The sequence below is a fragment of the Salvelinus fontinalis genome, chromosome 22 (assembly GCF_029448725.1).
Source record: "Salvelinus fontinalis isolate EN_2023a chromosome 22, ASM2944872v1, whole genome shotgun sequence".
Classification (NCBI taxonomy): domain Eukaryota; kingdom Metazoa; phylum Chordata; class Actinopteri; order Salmoniformes; family Salmonidae; genus Salvelinus; species Salvelinus fontinalis.
In genome coordinates this window covers 25,807,471-25,826,719 of record NC_074686.1, presented here as the reverse complement: position 1 = coordinate 25,826,719, position 19,249 = coordinate 25,807,471, and the positions used below count along the sequence as shown (strand labels likewise).

The 19,249-nt window shown below is 44.3% G+C and overlaps 1 protein-coding gene across 6 annotated transcripts in view; it reads right to left on the bottom strand.

Moving 5' to 3' along the window:
• Window positions 1-1,833: 1,833 nt before the first annotated feature.
• The window catches only part of LOC129820105 (triple functional domain protein-like), a 113,161-nt gene continuing 95,745 nt past the window's right edge, over window positions 1,834-19,249 (bottom strand). For 5 of the 6 annotated variants that reach the window (XM_055876965.1, XM_055876966.1, XM_055876967.1 and 2 more), the window contains 14 exons: window positions 18,914-18,991; window positions 18,495-18,683; window positions 18,108-18,288; window positions 17,631-17,957; window positions 16,945-17,525; window positions 15,689-15,936; window positions 15,406-15,541; window positions 15,122-15,149; window positions 14,688-14,850; window positions 11,650-11,771; window positions 11,353-11,431; window positions 8,959-9,159; window positions 7,090-7,228; window positions 1,834-6,840 (listed from right to left, as the gene is read on the bottom strand). In XM_055876965.1, the coding sequence (XP_055732940.1) occupies window positions 6,268-6,840; window positions 7,090-7,228; window positions 8,959-9,159; window positions 11,353-11,431; window positions 11,650-11,771; window positions 14,688-14,850; window positions 15,122-15,149; window positions 15,406-15,541; window positions 15,689-15,936; window positions 16,945-17,525; window positions 17,631-17,957; window positions 18,108-18,288; window positions 18,495-18,683; window positions 18,914-18,991 (3,045 nt within the window). In that variant the 3' untranslated portion in view covers window positions 1,834-6,267. Of the gene's footprint in view, window positions 6,841-7,089; window positions 7,229-8,958; window positions 9,160-11,352; window positions 11,432-11,649; window positions 11,772-14,687; window positions 14,851-15,121; window positions 15,150-15,405; window positions 15,542-15,688; window positions 15,937-16,944; window positions 17,526-17,630; window positions 17,958-18,107; window positions 18,289-18,494; window positions 18,684-18,913; window positions 18,992-19,249 lie in introns of those variants that run through there. The other variant, XM_055876972.1, reaches the window with a different exon arrangement.

Here is a 19,249-nt window from a genome sequence, read left to right as displayed (position 1 = left end):
GCCGAGAGCTTTTATTTGACCCCAGATCAAGTTATTCTCTCCATTTCTTCTCTCACTGCCTGTCGACATCTAGTGGAAGACGTAAGAAGTGCATCTATACTAATAAATATCAAGGACATTAATAGGCAGGCCCTAGAACAGAGCATCGATTTCAGATTTTCCACTTCCTGTCAGGAAGTTTGCTGCAAAAGGAGTTCTGTTTTACTCACAGATATAATTCAAACGGTTTTAGAAACTAGAGAGTGTTTTCTATCCAACAGTAATAATAATATGCATATTGTACGAGCAAGAATTGAGTACGAGGCCGTTTAAATTGGGCACGATTTTCCCCCAAAGTGAAAACAGCGCCCTCTGTCCTCAACAGGTTGAGGCTCAAATGATGTCAATTAGCCTATCAGAAGCTTCTAAAGCCATGATATAATTTTCTGAAATTTCCTAAGCTGTTTAAAGGCACTGTCAACTTAGTGTATATAAACTTCTGGCCCACTGGAATTGTGATACAGTGAATTCTAAGTGAAATAATCTGTCCGTAAACAATTGTTGGAAAAATTACTTGTGTCATGCACAAAGTACAAGTCCTAACCGACTTGCCAAAACGATAGTTCGTTAACAAGAAATTAGTGGAATAAACAACTTTTAATGACACCAACCTAAGTGTATGTAAGCTTCCGACTTCAACTGCATAATTAAATAAGTTTCTCGCCTGGTTGTTGGAAGATTTAGTGTTGAAGAGTACAAATTACTAAAAAAAGCACTCAATAACCACGTTCCCATCCAGTTTACATGGGAGTAAAGCCATATCGTAGAAAAATAAAATCATGACAGCTGTAATGCAATAGAATTTTTCAGTACAATTGTATAAATGCAGACCGATATGTTCTACATGGTGGGATCTTTTTGTGTCGGTAAATTATGCGGTAAAGGAGATGGAAACTAATTCAAGCGCAAATATTGATTTAATAACCATCATAATATTATTTCGCCACTACGGCAAATTTACTGCCATACCTCCCTAATCTTACTTAATTTGCACACACTGTATATAGACTTTTCTATTGTGTTATTGACTGTACGTTTGTTTATTCCATGTGTAACTCTGTGTTGTTGTTTGTGTCGCACTGCTTTGCTTTATCTTGGCCAGGTCGCAGTTGTAAATGAGAACTGGTTCTCAACTGGCCTACCTGGTTAAATAAAGGTGAAAAAATACATAAATATTAATCTCAGTAAATTGGAGTCATGCGATGATATGGTGTATGGTCCTCCCACTACGGCTCGGGAAATAATGCAGTTTATTAGGCTACACATGAAATAAATTATAATGAACTTCATAGGGTAATGAAAGTGCACGGTGATTAGTTGTATACACCTTTTCAATAAATATTGACGGTCTTTTTCTGATCGATGCTTAATTGCCATTTTGACAAATAAGTAATCTCATCATGTCGACTCACTAGCCTACGGGTACTGTATCCGCGAGCTGTTGGCTAGAGCGCACGTGCCAAGACCAGAGTAGGCACATTTGCTATTTTACGCAACAGTTTTTGTGACAAAACTATCCGTAGAGTTGAAAATGCGTTGGATACACATTGAACTGTAGATTTTTTTTGTTCCGTATCTGAAAACTTGAGCGAAAAACTACATGTTGTGTGTACTACGTCATCACGTATTGATAAACAAACTGAAACAAGTCAATTTGGAGGAAATACACCAATGGTAGGAAATTGAACATATTTCTTCATGCAGATTTTTGAATATTTGCATGAAAATCTGTCGCCAATTGGATTGAAACCTAGATAATGCTAGCAAGGCTTTAGTGAGGACAGCACAAGTGGGTATGTTCCATGTTTAATTTCCAAATAACTGATGGCAAAAACAATGAAAATATTTACATACATTCGCATAAACACTCATGGTCTCTGTGCAAAGAAATATACATGCAAAAGTAAAGAAAATAAAAAAGAACGAGAAATAAACCCTTTAAAAATCATAATGTTTTTCATGTATAAAACAGGATGAGATTGGGACAAAAAAAGAAAAGAAACAGAAAAAAACCACCCATTCCCATGTTTCAACATCCTTATACAACTTTACAAAAAATGGATTAACAAATAAATTAAAGAACATGATATGGTATGGGAATGTACAGGTGACCTGACAATGGGCCACTTCTCTCCCCACCCCTCCCTCCCTCCCAGAAGGAAATATACCAGTTTTGCATGTTCCTATCAGATAAATCAACATACTTCCCTGACAGCATGGGCTGGTCAATGGGCCTTTTCTCTTTCTCGCTCTGCCAGAAGGAAATTACCCAATTTAGCAAGTTCCTATCAGGTGACTCACTATACCAGTATACGAAACCCAAATTGAACCAGGTTGTCTGTCACAACCCAATATTTGTATTGCAAAACATAATAGCCAAAATAGAATGTGGAATTTTTAATGCTATGTTGATAGTAGATGTTGCAATTATATGACAAGGGAACAACATTCCCACCTCTTTCATTGTCAACATTTTGCCCACATTCTTGATGAAGAATGTTAACAAACTCACTGGTTTGAGACCACAAAATCAACCAAATTAGCACGGCTAAAAGCTTTATTGAAAATACTGTCATTGAAGAAAAATGTAAGATTAAATTATATATATTTTTTTTATTTCACTATCCTTTCTACACACGTTCTACCTGGTCATTTAAGTTCAGACTGGAGTATTTTTTCATTGCAAAAAATGAAATACAATTTTTTTTGACTCAGACATCCGTGACCCATTCAAAACCTGCACTATAATTCCCTAACAGCAAACATAGCAACATCACATTTAATTATATGACAAATCTAGCTGACTGTTTGGCCATATAGTGTTCTAATAAAACATTCCACTACCTTTCACCCCAAACTATGGCATCAACTCAAATCTGGTAACAGGACATTTGATTCAGAGATGATGCAGGGTCAGATTTTCCCAAAACCTAATGGTTAATGTCCAGATTGGGGCTAGAGTTAAACCACTAAATTACCCCCCATTTAACCCAAAGAAACAATGTCTGTAGACATCTATCCTATACACCAGAATCATTCATCAGTGTTGTGTTGTGTTTGTAAGCATGTTGTAGAGCAAGGCTCTCCAACCCTTTTCCCAGAGAGCTACCGTCCTGTATATTTTCGCTCCAACCCTGTTCCCAGAGAGCTACCGTCCTGTAGGTTTTCGCTCCAACCCTGTTCCCAGAGAGCTACCGTCCTGTAGGTTTTCACTCCAACCCTATTCCCAGAGAGCTACCGTCCTGTGGGTTTTCACTCCAACCCTGTTCCCAGAGAGCTACCGTCCTGTGGGTTTTCACTCCAACCCTGTTCTCAGAGAGCTACCGTCCTGTAGGTTTTCACTCCAACCCTGTTCTCAGAGAGCTACCGTCCTGTAGGTTTTCACTCCAACCCTGTTCTCAGAGAGCTACCGTCCTGTGTTTTCACTCCAACCCTGTTCTCAGAGAGCTACCGTCCTGTAGGTTTTCACTCCAACCCTGTTCTCAGAGAGCTACCGTCCTGTGTGTTTTCACTCCAACCCTGTTCTCAGAGAGCTACCGTCCTGTAGGTTTTCGACTCCAACCCTAATCTAGCGCACCGGATTCTAATAATTAGCTGGTTATTAAGCTGGATCAGGTTAGTTGCAACTGGGGTTGGAGCGAAAACCTACAGGATGATAGCTCTCTGGGAACAGGGTTGGAGAGCCCTGTAGTAGGTTTAGTATGAGGTTAGACAGCAAGCTAGAGGCACCTATAGGTCAAATCATACATAGTTCCAACATAGGGCCCTGGTCTAAAGTGGTGCACTGGATGGGGAATAAGGTACTATTTGAGACGCAGCCCTGGTGTTTGACACAGCACACTTAAACATCTCAATCATGAGAAACAGCTGTAATAGGATCTCTTTTTACATAAATAACTTCATATAAAATAGGTTTGAAATTCGGCTCATTAACACTATGGCATCCTATTCCGTTTGTAATGCACACGTTTTGACCTGGGCCCTAGTAGGGCTCTATAAAGGGAATAGGGTGCCATTTGGGATGCAGCCGAGAACTCCCAATAAGACAAGCCCTCGGGAAGAGAGTGCCAGCTGAATGAGAGAAGTTTTAACACTTGACACAGGTCACTTGTATAAGCAGTAATCAGTGAGTGGACATTACCTATTTTTCAACAGTAGTCTACAATGGTCTAGATGAAACAGGTAGGTGAAGTTCAGAAACCCCCTGCATTTCCAGAGATCCAAGCCAAAAGTGGAGATCGTTATTGCCTTATAGACTGGCTAAAGTTATCGTAAGACCAGAATCAAACCAGACCATAACTTCCAGTCAAAAAAAGTGTAAACAACCCTTTTTAGGGTTCCATAGCGTAAAACATGAGAAATAAAGTGAAATGTCATTAATTCATAAAAATATAATTAAAATAATAGCGCAGGACAGGGAAGGTAATGATGGGACAACTTTGGTATATCAGTAAACTTCTATAGAAAAAGAAAAAGTGAGAGGAAGAAAAGTGACAAATAAAAAATGATTCATTGATCTAGCCATAAGTGCCATGTAGAAGGCAACCCCAGAATGTTAGGTTACCTAGGAAGAGATAACCATAGGATTCGAATGTCCTATGGGGACACTCATAGTGGCAGACCTGAATGGGGATGTCCGTTCTACTCATTCTAATTCTATGGTGATAAGTTAACACCCCAACAGGGTCATAGGTCAAATAATGAGGACTACTACCAGCGGAGCTTGCAGTACCAAGTACATGCTTTTATCTCTATTTATTACATGTACAACAGATGTCTTCATAAATAGTTGCATAAAATGTTAAAGCCGCAACATTGCACATGATAAAAATGGGGGAAACATAACATACATTGAGTGCATTTACAGTATTCTGTCTTCCTGCTCCTTTTCCTCATTCACTCTCCATCCGATTGACCATCTCTGCTGCCACTCAGGCTCAATCGCCCAATTGGTGATCTACTACATTTCATTTGCAGGATTTTTTAGTCCCAAGAATGTTCTCAAGAGCAGGCGGCCATTTTGAAACGGGAGGGACAGAAGGCAGTTAAGAGTCTATATACAAAGTAAGGCTTAATCATCTTAAATCTGCGCAATACCATTTTTGTTTCTAGTAAAAGCAAAAACAAAACAAATCATTATTTTCTGTTGTTGAGACTTTGTAGCAGTCAGCAGAATCTCTATCTTTACTTAGATTAAGGTTTCTTAGATTAAGTACATAAGCGCAGCAATTGGAAAACTCTGATTAGACATAAAACTATCTCAACAAAGTGGAGGAGCTCAGTCAATGGATGAGTCCTCTCCGGGGTGTAAAGTAGCGTAGCGACTTTCTACTGCTGAGCGTTTTTCTTCAATCTTCTTTTGAAATGTTCATTTGAGTTTTTTGTTGTTTTTTTCAAAAACTTTTTTGAAAAGTTGTGAACAATGTTCTCTCTCTTTATACATTGGTTCTTTATGAAAGGGGGTGTCTCAAAAGTCTTTGAGTCACATATTGTAAAAGCACAAAAACAAAACCGCTCTCTCTTTCTCTGGCAACAAGAGGGAAGGGATGGTTGCTGTGTGCTAACACTAGCTTCCTTGGCAACACTCTCTCCTCTGAAAGCTCTGTTTGTTTGACTTTCAGTAAGATAGAGGACAAATATGTTACTCCATCGATTTGTCAGTATTTTTCTTGTTTTCGATTTTTTCTTCTTTCGAAAATCAGTTTTAGTGTAAACAAGCAAGCAGCAGTAGACTGGTGAGGACATTGTCATCCTTGTTTTGATTGGCTAAGAACTCAGTGTGTGTTCTCTCAGGGAATACTCTGATTGGCTAAGGACCTCTAGGCCTACAGGCCTCATGTTTTGGTTGAAGGACCACAGGACTCTTTAAAACCACAACATATCTGAAAGAGGATGAGATCAGCGAATTTCATTTTCCCCCCACTTTTTTCTTTCTCTGAGATGCTCAGTCTCAAATCAACCCCTAGTCACTAACCCCTAGTCACCTCATATAGATCTGAAAGGATTTGGATAGGTCTAAGCAATATGGTTCTATCAATCCCGTCTCCACCTTGTCTTCTGAGAGGTTAGGTGGAAGTAATATTGCTCATACCTATTAAATCTTCTTAGATCTACACAAGCAGCTAGTGGGAATGTAGCGAGGAGTCCGTTTGGGACTGGACGCCCTGTTCTCTCCTTCCTATTAGGGTGGTGGGAGGGGGCATCTCTCTCCATCGCTCCATCCCTCACTCAGGCCAGTGGCTGTAGCCGGCTGTGTAGTAAGCTCTGTACCCCTCCGATGGGCTTTGCGTCTGTCTGGTGCTTCCTCCTGTCTATGAACAGCACTAGGCGAGACGTGTCCAGACACCCACCTTCCACCCTACCCTGTCCCTGGACGTCTGCTAACTTGGCCTGGCCCTGGACCCAGGGCTCCTGCAGACATAGCCCAGCCGGAGGCCTCCTGGACGGGTCGGCCCTCAGCAGCAGGCAGACAAACTCCCGGGCCCCCTGGGTCACGCCCTTGAAGTAGTGGTGGGGGAAGCTGAAGTCTAGCTGACAGATGTTCAGACACGTCTCCTCCACGCTCTCATCCAGGAAAGGAGAGGCCCCGCTCAGGAGGACGTAGGTCACAACCCCCAGACTCCAGAGGTCAGAGGTCAGGGCGGCCGGCTCCCCCAGGACCAGCTCGGGGGAGGAAAACTCGGGGCTTCCCAGGAGAGGGTGGATGTAGTGGGCACTGTTGAGCTGGACGGCATCCCCGAAGTCAGTCAGTTTTACCACAGGCTGGCCGGATGAGGTGTGGGACACCAACAGGTTCTCAGGCTAGGGGAGAGGAGAGAAAGAGGGAGGAGAAGGAGGGAGAGCGATATGAGGGAGGGAGATAGAGTATAAATAGAAGGTTTAGAAAAGAGAGAAAGTGAGAGAAAACAGGGGAGATATGGGATAGTATAAATAGAAGTGAGAATGGAGAAATTAAAAGGATAGAGATAGGAAGAATGGAGATATGAAGGAGAGAAATGGAAAGGAGAGACAGAATTGAAAAGAAAGATGATGAATACCAAAGTACAGTACCTTTAAGTCCAGATGGGCTATCCTACAGTTGTGTAGGTAATGTAAAGCTTCTAGGATGTTCCGTAGGTAGCTGGCCACTTTCTCCTCAGTCAGATTCCCCCAGCTCACTATGTAGTCCAGGAGACGACCCTGGTCAACCCTGTAGAGAGAAACACACGCACACGGGTCAAGCAGATCTGTGAGAATGTTGAATGCTACTGTGTGCGTGTGTGTGTGTGTATTCACATCTCCAGGACCAATCTGTAGCTGAAGAGGTCTAGGAGTGCTACCAGGTATGTTCATGTTGAGCGATTAACCAAAATGGAAATGGAGAAGAGACAGAAGAATGTACGATTGAGAGGGATATAGAGCAGTTGCTTCGTGAGGTACAGTGGGGCAAAAAAGTATTTAGTCAGCCACCAATTGTGCAAGTTCTCCCACTTAAAAATATGAGAGAGGCCTGTAATTTTCATCATAGGTACACTTCAACTATGACAGACAAAATGAGAAAAAAAATCCAGAAAATCACATTGTAGGACTTTTTATGAATTTATTTGCAAATTATGGTGGAAAATAAGTATTTAAGTACTAAAGTTTCTCAATACTTTGTTATATACCCTTTGTTGGCAATGACAGAGGTCAAACGTTTTCTGTAAGTCTTCTCAAGGTTTTCACACACTGTTGCGGGTATTTTGCCCATTCCTCCATGCAGATCTCCTCTAGAGCAGTGATGTTTTAGGGCTGTTGCTGGGCAACACAGACTTTCAACTCCCTCCAAAGATATTCTATAGGGTTGAGATCTGGAGACTGGCTAGGCCACTCCAGGACCTTGAAATGCTTCTTACGAAGCCACTCCTTCGTTCCCCAGGCGGTGTGTTTGGGATCATTGTCATGCTGAAAGACCCAACCACGTTTCATCTTCAATGCCCTTGCTGATGGAAGGAGGTTTTCACTCAAAATCTCACGATACATGGCCCCATTCATTCTTTCCTTTACACGGATCAGTCGTCCTGGTCCCGTTGCAGAAAAACAGCCCCAAAGCATGATGTTTCCACCCCCATGCTTCACAGTAGGTATGGTGTTCTTTGGATGCAACTCAGCATTCTTTGTCCTCCAAACACGACGAGTTGAGTTTTTACCAAAAAGTTATATTTTGGTTTCATCTGACCATATGACATTCTCCCAATCTTCTTCTGGATCATCCAAATGCTCTCTAGCAAACTTCAGACGGGCCTAGACATGTACTGGCTTAAGCGGGGGGACACGTCTGGCACTGCAGGATTTGAGTCCCTGGCAGCGTAGTGTGTTACTGATGGTAGGCTTTGTTACTTTGGTCCCAGCTCTCTGCAGGTCATTCACTAGGTCCCCCCGTGTGGTTCTGGGATTTTTGCTCATCGTTCTTGTGATCATTTTACCCCACGGGGTGTCAACATGCGCCAGCATTCCTGTGGAATGCTTTGGACACCTTGTAGAGTCCATACCCCGACGAATTGAGGTGTTCTGAGGGCAACATGGGGTGCAACTCAATATTAGGAAGGTGTTCCTACTGTGTTGTACACTCAGTGTACACAACAGCTGAAATATTTAATTAAATTACAGTAATGTGAATAAATGATGGTTAATAAGTGATAAGCAGTAATGGGCAGTCCCTACCATCATGGGCCTAATTGTTTATTCTGTGTTGTTACAGCATTCAGTCCACAAAATGCATAGTGCATTTCATGTAAAATATATACATGTAAAATATATATATATTGAAATCGAAAAAACTTGAAACTTTTTTCTAATCGAACTGACCTCAGAAAGCACTAATCACTCAGCACTAGTGTGTGTGTGTGTGTGTGTGTGTGTGTGTGTGTGTGTGTGTGTGTGTGTGTGTGTGTAACTCACATCTCCAGGACCAGTGCGTAGCTGCTGGGGGTCTCATACGTGTCCAGCAGTCTGACAAGGTATGTGTGTTGCAGTCTCTGTAGCAGGCTGAGCTCCTGGGTCACCTGGTCTCTCTTCATCAGCTTCTTATTGACCAGCTTGACCGCCACCGTGCGTTTGCTCGACTTGTGGTCACACCGCTTGACCACAGAGAACCGGCCCCTGGGGCAAGGAGAAGAGGTTACGGTGGTCATCTTCAGAGGCTGACTCTTCATCATTATCATTGGAAACGTCATTAACCCCTTAATCGATGTACCGCTCCATGAAAATAACATTTGCATAATATAACAATGTGTCAGTTTAAGCTATAGATATGGTTTTGTTTTTTGCATTGGATGTGTCTCAATCCACCGCATCCATCTATGTAACACTTCCGCATTTGAGGTGAAAGATGACAGAGCTAGAGCGGTTTTTGTCACACCATGAGACATACCGAAAATTGGTCTTCTCACAAAATTAGGGGTTAAATACATGTCAATAAAAATAACAAATTTTTCCTGATCTTTCTTATATCTCTCAGACACTTCAGAACAAGCTTACTTTAGATTTTTGGGGGGACTATCTTTTGTTCCATGTAGTGAATCTGTTATTCAATGTGTTTGTACGGTCTAACAGCAGTAAGGCCCAAAACATTTTTTTCATCAAATATATATATATAGTCAAAAGTTTGGATACCTACTCATTCAAGGATTCTTTTTTATTTTTACTATTTTCTACATTGTAGAATAATAGTGAAGACATCAAAACTATGAAATAACACATATGGAATCATGTAGTAACCAAAAAAAGTGTTAAACAAATCTAAATATATTTTATATTTGAGATTCTTCAAAGTAGCCACCCATTGCCTTGATGACAGCTTTGCACACTCTTGGCATTCTCTCAACCAGCTTCACCTGGAATGCTTTTCCAACAGTCTTGAAGGAGTTCCCACATATGCTGAGCACTTGTTGGCTGTTTTTCCGTCCAACTCAACCCAAACCATCTCAACTGGGTTGAGGTCGGGTGATTGTGGAGGCCAGGTCATCTGATGCATCACTCCATCACTCTCCTTCTAGGTCAAATAGCCCTTACACAGCCGGGAGGTGTGTTTTGAGTCAGTGTCCTGTTCAAAAACAAATGATAGTCCCACTAAGCGCAAACCAGATGGGATGCTGTGGTAGCCATGCTGGTTAAGTGTGCCTTGAATTCTAAATAAATCACGACAGTGTCACCAGCAAAGCACCAACACACCTCCTCCTCCATGCTTCACGGTTGGAACCACACATGTGGAGATCATCCGTAAACAAGGTGGATGGAACCAAAAATCTCAAATGTGACTCATCAGAACAAAGGACAGATTTCCACCGGTCTAATGTCCATTGCTCGTGTTTATTGGCCCAAGCAAGTTTCTTTTTTTTTATTGGAGTCCTTTAGTAGTGGTTTCTTTGCAGCAATTCGACCATGAAGGCCTGATTCACACAGTCTCCTCTGAACAGTTGATGTTGAGATGTGTCTGTTACTTGAACTCTGGATTTATTTGGGCTGCAATATGAGGTGCAGTTAATAATGAATTTATCCTCTGCAGCAGAGGTAACTCTGGGTCTTCCTATCCTGTGGCGCTCCTCATGAGAGAGTTTCATCATAGAGCTTGATGGGTTTTGTGACTGCACTTGAAGAAACTTTCAACGTTCTTGAAATTTTACGCATTGACTGACCTTCATGTCTTAAAGTAATGATGGACTGTCGTTTTTCTTTGCTTATTTGAGCTGTTCTTGCCATAATATGGGCTTGGTCTTTTACCAAATAGGGCTATCTTCTGTATTCCATCCCTAACTTGTCACAACGCAACTAATTGGCTCAAACACATTATGAAGGAAAGAAATTCCACAAATTAACTTTTAACAAGGCACACATGTTAATTGAAACGCATTCCAGGTGACTACCTCATAAAGCTGGTTGAGAGAATGCCAAGAGTGTGCATAGCTTTCATCAAGGGAGAAGGTGGCTACTTTGAAGAAAAATATATAACACTTTTTTGGTTACTACATGATTCCATATGTGTTATTTCATAGTTTTGATGTCTTCACTATTATTTTAAAATGTAGAAAATAATTTTAAATAACTGAATAAAATGAGTAATGAATGTAATGAGTAAGTGTCCGAACTTATGACTGTAGATTTTTTTATACTTCAAGGGGTCTTAAAATTCTAAATCAAATACCAACATTATCCTTGCTATGACACCTTCTTAAAATGTTATATATAGCTTAGCAGTACCCCTCCCCCAGCTTAGACAGGGCTTAGACTCTTAAGTTATGTACAAGAGTACACACACACCAAGGGGTGATAAGAACAGAGGTGTGTGTACTGTACCTGCCCAGCTCTGCCACCTCAGTGTAATGGGACTCAAAGTTGTCCTTCCAGCTCACCCTGACCCCATCACTGGACACAGCTACACACAAAAAGGGGAATAGTACAGTTAGAAGAGCCAAGTCATTTTGACTCAATATGAATAAAAAATTCTAATATCTCTGCCATTTTTAAAGCCATGCCCCCCTCCGTACTTGACTTTTCATATGCAAGTCATTTATCGTTACATTACACTTATTACTGCTTAATTACTGGCCTGAGCCAGTATGTATGTACGTGTGTGTGTGTGTGTGGTCTTACCTAGCACTCTGAGGATGGCTGATGATGTCACTGAGCCCAGGTCGTTAGCGGCGACGCAGGTGTAAACACCGTCGTCCACCGAAGACACACCTACTATCCTCAGTGTCGCCTCGCCCGTCTCACTGTCACACACACACACACACACACACACACACACACACACACACACACACACACACACACACACACACACACACACACACACACACACACACACACACACACACACACACACACACACACACACACACACACACACAACTTTAACAGCCAATAACCTTATTGTTTCACTGTCTCATAAACAAGTGATACCTTTGTGTAGTGTGTGTGTGTGTGTGCCTGCCTCCGTGTGTGTGTGTTCCTCTATGTGTGTGTGTGGCTACCAAGAGAATTCTCTTCGATTATAATCACAGCCGCATATATTCCCCCCCAAGCAGACACATCGACGGCCCTGAACGAACTATATTTGACTCTATGTAAAATGGAAACCACATATCCTGAGGCTGCATTCATTGTAGCTGGGGATTATAACAAGGCTAATCTGAAAACAAGACTCCCTAAATTCTATCAGCATATCAATTGTGCTACCAGGGCTGGTAAAACCCTAGATCATTGTTATTCTAACTTCCGCGATGCATATAAGGCCCTCCCCCGTCCTCCTTTTGGAAAAGCTGACCACGACTCCATTTTGTTGCTCCCAGCCTATAGAGAGAGACTAAAACAGGAAGCTCCCACGCTCAGGTCTGTTCAACGCTGGTCTGACCAATCTGATTCCACGCTTCAAGATTGCTTCGATCACGTGGACTGGGATATGTTCCGCACTGCGTCAAACAACAACATTGACGAATACGCTGATTCGGTGAGCGAGTTTATTAGCAAGTGCATCGGCGATGTCGTACCCACAGCAACTATTAAAACATTCCCAAACCAGAAACCGTGGATTGATGGCAGCATTCGCGCGAAACTGAAAGCGCGAACCACTGCTTTTAACCAGGGCAAGGTGACCGGAAACATGACCGAATACAAACAGTGTAGCTATTCCCTCCGCAAGGCAATCAAACAAGCTAAGCATCAGTATAGAGACAAAGTAGAGTCGCAATTGAACGGCTCAGACACAAGAGGTATGTGGCAGGGTCTCCAGTCAATCACGGATTACAAAAAGAAAACCAGCCCCGTTGCGGACCACGATGTCTTGCTCCCAGACAGACTAAATAACTTCTTTGCTCGCTTTGAGAACAATACAGTGCCACTGACACGGCCCGCTACCAAAACTTGTGGACTCTCATTCACTGCTGCCGACGTGAGTAAAACATTTAAACGTGTTAACCCTCGCATGGCTGCAAGCCCAGATGGCATCCCCAGCCGCGTCCTCAGAGCATGCGCAGACCAGCTGGCTGGTGTGTTTACGGACATATTCAATCAATCCTTATCCCAGTCTGCTGTTCCCACATGCTTCAAGAGGGCCACCGTTGTTCCTGTTCCCAAGAAAGCTAAGGTAACTGAGCTAAACGACTACCGCCCCGTAGCACTCACTTCTGTCATCATGAAGTGCTTTAAAGGACTAGTCAAGGACCATATCACCTCCACCCTACCTGACACCCTAGACCCACTCCAATTTGCTTACCGCCCCAATAGGTCCACAGATGACGAAATCGCAACCACACTGCACACTGCCCTAACCCATCTGGACAAGAGGAATACCTATGTGAGAATGCTGTTCATCGACTACAGCTCAGCATTTAACACCATAGTACCCTCCAAACTCGTCATCAAGCTCGAGACCCTGGGTCTCGACCCCGCCCTGTGCAACTGGGTACTGGACTTCCTGACGGGCCGCCCCCAGGTGGTGAGGGTAGGTAACAACATCTCCACCCCGCTGATCCTCAACACTAGGGCCCCACAAGGGTGCGTTCTGAGCCCTCTCCTGTACTCCCTGTTCACCCACGACTGAGTGGCCATGCACGCCTCCAACTCAATCATCAAGTTTGCAGACGACACTACAGTGGTAGACTTGATTACTAACAACTACGAGACGGCCTACAGGGAGGAGGTGAGGGCCCTCGGAGTGTGGTGTCAGGAAAATAACCTCACACTCATCATCAACAAAACAAAGGAGATGATCGTGGACTTCAGGAAACAGCAGAGGGAGCAGCCCCCTATCCACATCGACGGGACAGTAGTGGAGAGAGTCGTCAGGTTTAAGTTCCTCGGCGTACACATCACGGACAAACTGAATTGGTCCACACACTCAGACAGCGTGATGAAGAAAGCGCAGCAGCGCCTCTTCAACCTCTGGAGGCTGAAGAAATTTGGCTCGTCACCTAAAACCCTCACAAACTTCTACAGATACACAATCGAGAGCATCCTGTCGGGCTGTATCACCGCCTGGTACAGCAACTGCTCCGCCCACAACCGTAAGGCTCTCCAGAGGGTAGTGAGGTCTGCACAACGCATCACCGTGGGGCAAACTACCTGCCCTCCAGGACACCTCCACCACCCGATGTCACAGGAAGGCCATAAAGATCATCAAGGACAACAACCACCCGAGCCACTGCCTGTTCACCCCGCTTTCATCCAGAAGGCGAGGTCAGTACAGGTGCATCAAAGCAGGGATCGAGAGACTGAAAAACAGCTTCTATCTCAAGGCCATCAGACTGTTAAACAGCCACCACTAACATTGAGTGGCTGCTGCCAACATACTGACTCAACTCCAGCCACTTTAATAATGGAAAAATTTATGTAAGAAATGTATCACTAGCCACTTTAAACAATGCCACTTAATATAATATTTACATACCCTACATTACTCATCTCATATGTATATACTGTACTCTATACCATCTACTGCATCTTGCCTATGCCGTTCTGTACCATAAGGTAGTTGTTGTGAAATTGTTAGGTTAGATTACTCGTTGGTTATTACTGCATTGTCGGAACTAGAAGCACAAGCATTTTGCTACACTCGCATTAACATCTGCTAACCATGTGTATGTGACAAATTTGATTTGATTTTGATTTGCCACTCTCTCTGTGTGTACCTGTAAGCGATGCTGTGGTGTCCATTGTTGTTCAGGGTGGTCTGGTCAGGTCCCCTCCAAGTGACAGTAGCTTTGGGTCGGCCACACACCTTACACCTCAGAGTCACACTCTCCCCGTTGTCACATGTCACCTCACTCAGGGGTACCAGGAACTCTGGTTGAACTAAGAGTCAAAGGTAAAATGACATCATCACTGAGCAGCTGGGAGTGCCAGGGGTTGTGTCAAAGTGAGAGCATATCATTTATTTACATTCATTTGTTTGTTTTTAAATGTGTTTTTCTGTTCATTCTTTGGTTATTATTTAATATTGTACAATTAACTTCATTGTTCCTACGTGGAAAATGGTCATGTATACAAACAATATATGTAGATCTGTATATCAATTCTGTTATATTGAGGGATCTTTATTGAGACTACACAATGGGAGACTTACCATCATAGATATAGTTGGGATTTAGAAGCTGAAAAAAACAGACAGCAAGCCAAACATCAGACATCATAGAAGTATGTTTTGTGTAGTTTTGATATTCTTAGTTGGTTACTAGTAACACATCAACAATAGCACAGCCTAGCTCTCTGATGTGGAGAAAAATCATTCTAGTCTATTGCTTATACCAATCCAAACCTCTCCGACCTACATAAGTATGCCTGCCTAGGCATCACGGGTTGGGCTAGTGGTCGTTAAGCACTGGACAAAAATGATTGATGATGATTTACCTTTACAGAAACCTTATTGGTTAGCCCATCTTTGGACTTCCTGTAACCGTTTTCCAGCTTGCTCTCTTTCTTTCCCTCCTCTTTCTTCTCAGACTTCTTGCGGATGCGCAGGGTGGTGTGCCAGGATGAGGACTTCCTGTTTACCCAAATAAGTACAAAGTTGAAAGGTATATGATATACTACTAATCAATAACATATATCTCATTATACCACACAATTCCTAGTTTTAGGCTAACAATATTTTGTGTGGTGTCACACTAAAATCCTTCCCACAGTCTCTTACTTGATGGTTCCGTCTGGGCAGTCGGGGATGATGGTGGAGGTGTGTCCCAGAACGTAGCCGGGGATCCAGCCCTCGGCGGCGGGGCCCTGTTCTGTAGCGGCCCGGAACACTAGGAACATGTTCTGTTGGTTAGAGGCCAGGATCTGAACCACCTCTCCCTGGGACACACTGATCTCATCCTCCTTCAGGGCCACGTAGTCCTGGGTCACCAACATGGTCGACATACTACTGCTGCTGCTGCTTTCACTCTGTGGAGATGGGGGGAGGGAGAGAGGGGGGAGTGGTGTAAGCATGTTGAATAACTTGCAAGAAACTCACTCCCTTACACACACTCACATCCCCCCCCCACACACACACACACACGTAGATCAATCCCCTAAAATGCCATGCATCTCATCAGTAACAGGCCAAACACAATGATTCTATCATGGCGCACCAACCTACACACACGCACACACCTCACACTCACAACGCTGTTTAGGTAGAGAGGGAGAGGACGGACAAAAAGCAGCATAGAGAAGAGGAAAGAGATACTATTTGAGTAGAGCTTTAGATACTCCTCCATGTGAGTGCTGTGGTTAGCCATCCATTCACCAGTTTAACACACTGTTTCCAGTTAACAAAATAACTTATACACCTCCGTGAGAGAGAAAGAAAGAAGAAAAAGAGATTGGCACCACTCCTCCTTCGGAGAACGAGTGAATACGATGGAGTGAAGTACACACTCAGGTGGAGGTGTTAAAAAGGAGGGATGAGTTTCAGTTTCAGTCACCTCGTCAGAAGCGTTGTTAGAGTTAAATAGAAATGCAAGTCGTTGTTAAAGACTGAAGTGTTATAAAAGCCTTGTTAAAAAAAAGAGGAGAAAAAGTCTTCAGTAGAGTTTAGCAGAGTTGTATTAGAGCTTACAAAGCGGTGAAGCGTTGTTAGAGACATAGTGACAAGAGACACGTAGTAGTAACAGTAGAGGACTACTAAGTAGTACAGCAGTAGTGGATTACTACTTGGAGTGCAGGTTAGAGAGGTGCGTTGTAGAGTAGTTTAGTACAGTTGTCAATTCGTTAGATGCGCAGTAGTAGTAGAAGAGTACTACTAGTAGTAGTAGAACATGTAGTAGCAGTTTAGTAGAGCCATCTCCAGTGGGATGCAGCAGGACACAGGCAGACAGGACAGGTCTCCCGTAGGTGCTGGATTAGTCAACCAGGAGCAGGAGTAGCACTAGGCCGCACTGAAGCCTGGGCAGCGGGTACATCTCTTACCCCATTGCTCTGGGTGGACTGCTCGCTGGTGGATGAGCACGTACTCATGCGGTCCGCCTCCTTGCTGTGGGTGGAGTGTCTGTGGGAGCCTGTCGCGGACTGAGAGGAGGTCTGGGATGTGTTTTGGTTCTGCCTCCCCATGGTCTCTCCTGTCTCCCCTGGGAAGGTGAAGGAGCCGGGCCGACTGGCTGGAGAACCAGGCATGGAGCTCCAGAAGGAGCCAGAGCCAGACTTCAGGCCAGGGCTGGGAGGGGGAGGCGGGAGGGCGTCTTTCCCAAAGGCGGGAGTTGCCAGGGGGGAGGCCATGGGGGAAACGGTGCCCGGGCGAGGCTTGGTGGGGGTGGAAAGAAGCACGGGCCCAGAGAGGGGGGCCACACTGGCCCGGGGAATAGGGGGGGTGGGAGGGGGCTGGTCGGTTGAGGCCGAGAACGTGCGCTTTCCCTGGGGACTGCCCCCCTGGACCCTCACCCCACGCTGGGCCTCCCTGGTGTCCCTCACCCCCCCCGCTGGAGCCTGCGACCCCGGGTTCGCTGAGACGGAGTGAGGGAGCGAGGAATGAGGGGGGAGACGAGGGGAGGAACCTGAATTACAAGTGAGCAAAACTGAGTGAAGGGAGGGAAACATCTTAACCAGGGAAATTTTAACACAAACACATCCTCTGTAATACTAGGAAAGGCTATGCCTACCTGACATCTTGTTGGGGCTGTCTGTGTCTGCGGCCCCAGGGTGGTGTGGGTGTCGTAGGGGCTGGGGCAGGCGGGAGGGCTGAGGGATCCTGGAGGGCCTCCTGGAGGAGCCAGCTCCGCCCTGGGGACCACCTCCAACGAGTGGACTACCTACACATAGGGGCCCACCTACACCGAGGGGACCAGTGAGAGGCACACCCTGTAGACCTCCAACAGGGGCCACACTGGGCATGACGCTCCCCACTGACGGAGCACCGCTGCTGGGTAGACATGGTCCGTCGCTAGCCCCTACATGGATCCTCTGGTACTCTATAGGGGAGGTCAGAGCTGGAGAGAGAGAGTGAGAAAGAGAGGGACAGAGATTGAACAAAATATTAACCTTTGCGGTATTTATTTTGGTTACATCACAAACCACAACATTCCAAAATTGACTATTTTGGAATGAGTTACGCAAAGGGTTTATGTGCGTGCGTGTACCGTTGAGGAAGTTGCGTTGGCTCTCCAGTATCTGGCTGATCTGAAGGGTCCAGACCTGACGCACTCCCAGGTGGGAGGAGTGGAGGACGAAGGATTCTACGCTGCTATTGGTCACCCGGGAGGTCAACACAAACTTACAGGGGTCACCGTCCACACTGTCCTCCAATCCCAGACAACCGATCTGGAGAGAGAGAGGAATGGAGACAGAAAGAAAGAGTTTCAACACACCTTCATCAAGACATTGAGGGATGGATACAGCACTCAAGGCTTACATTGTCTTTTGATGCAGAAAAACACAGAAAAAAAATATGAAGGGAAAGAAAAGGAGAGAAACTGTGTTGCTGCTTGGAATTAAATACACATTTCCATAGGATCTATCGATGATACCTTGATGCTGTTCTTGTATAGGAAGCCAGGCATGGAGAAGCCTCTCTTCTTGTCCAGTGGCTCGCTGAAGATGACAATCTGTTCAAAGAGGAAGACCCTTCTCTCCCTCATCCTCCCTCCTCCTCCCTCGGGGTCTGATACCATGAAGGTGTCCTGGAGCAGCAGACGACCCTGGGCCACAATCTTACCCTGGAGGGCGGAGGAAGGCGAAAAAAGAAAGAAAGAAGGAAACAAAAGTGAGTAGCAAAATGTAGAAAGAGGTGAAGAACGAAAACGATAAGGGAGACAGAGGAGAGCAGGGAGGAAGGAGAGAAAATAAGACCATGTGAAATTGGTGGGTTGATTGATCTATTCTTAAGTCTTTAAATGTTTGATATCCTGTTTTGTTGGGTAACTATTTAATGTCAGGGTTATCTTACGTCAAATCCTTGGAGTCGCCCCACGTTCATCATATCGTTGCATCTCTTTGGTACGATGCACATGATCTCAACTCCTTTCTGTAGGCCACACACACACACACACACACACACACACACACACACACACACACACACACACACACACACACACACACACACACACACACACACACACACACACACACACACACACACACACACACACACACACACACACACACACACACACACACACACACACACACACTGGGTTAAAAAACACATTGTTAAGGAAATAAAATATAGTATAAAAATGTATAAAATAAAATGAAAAGACTACAGGAAAGACAGTGTCCT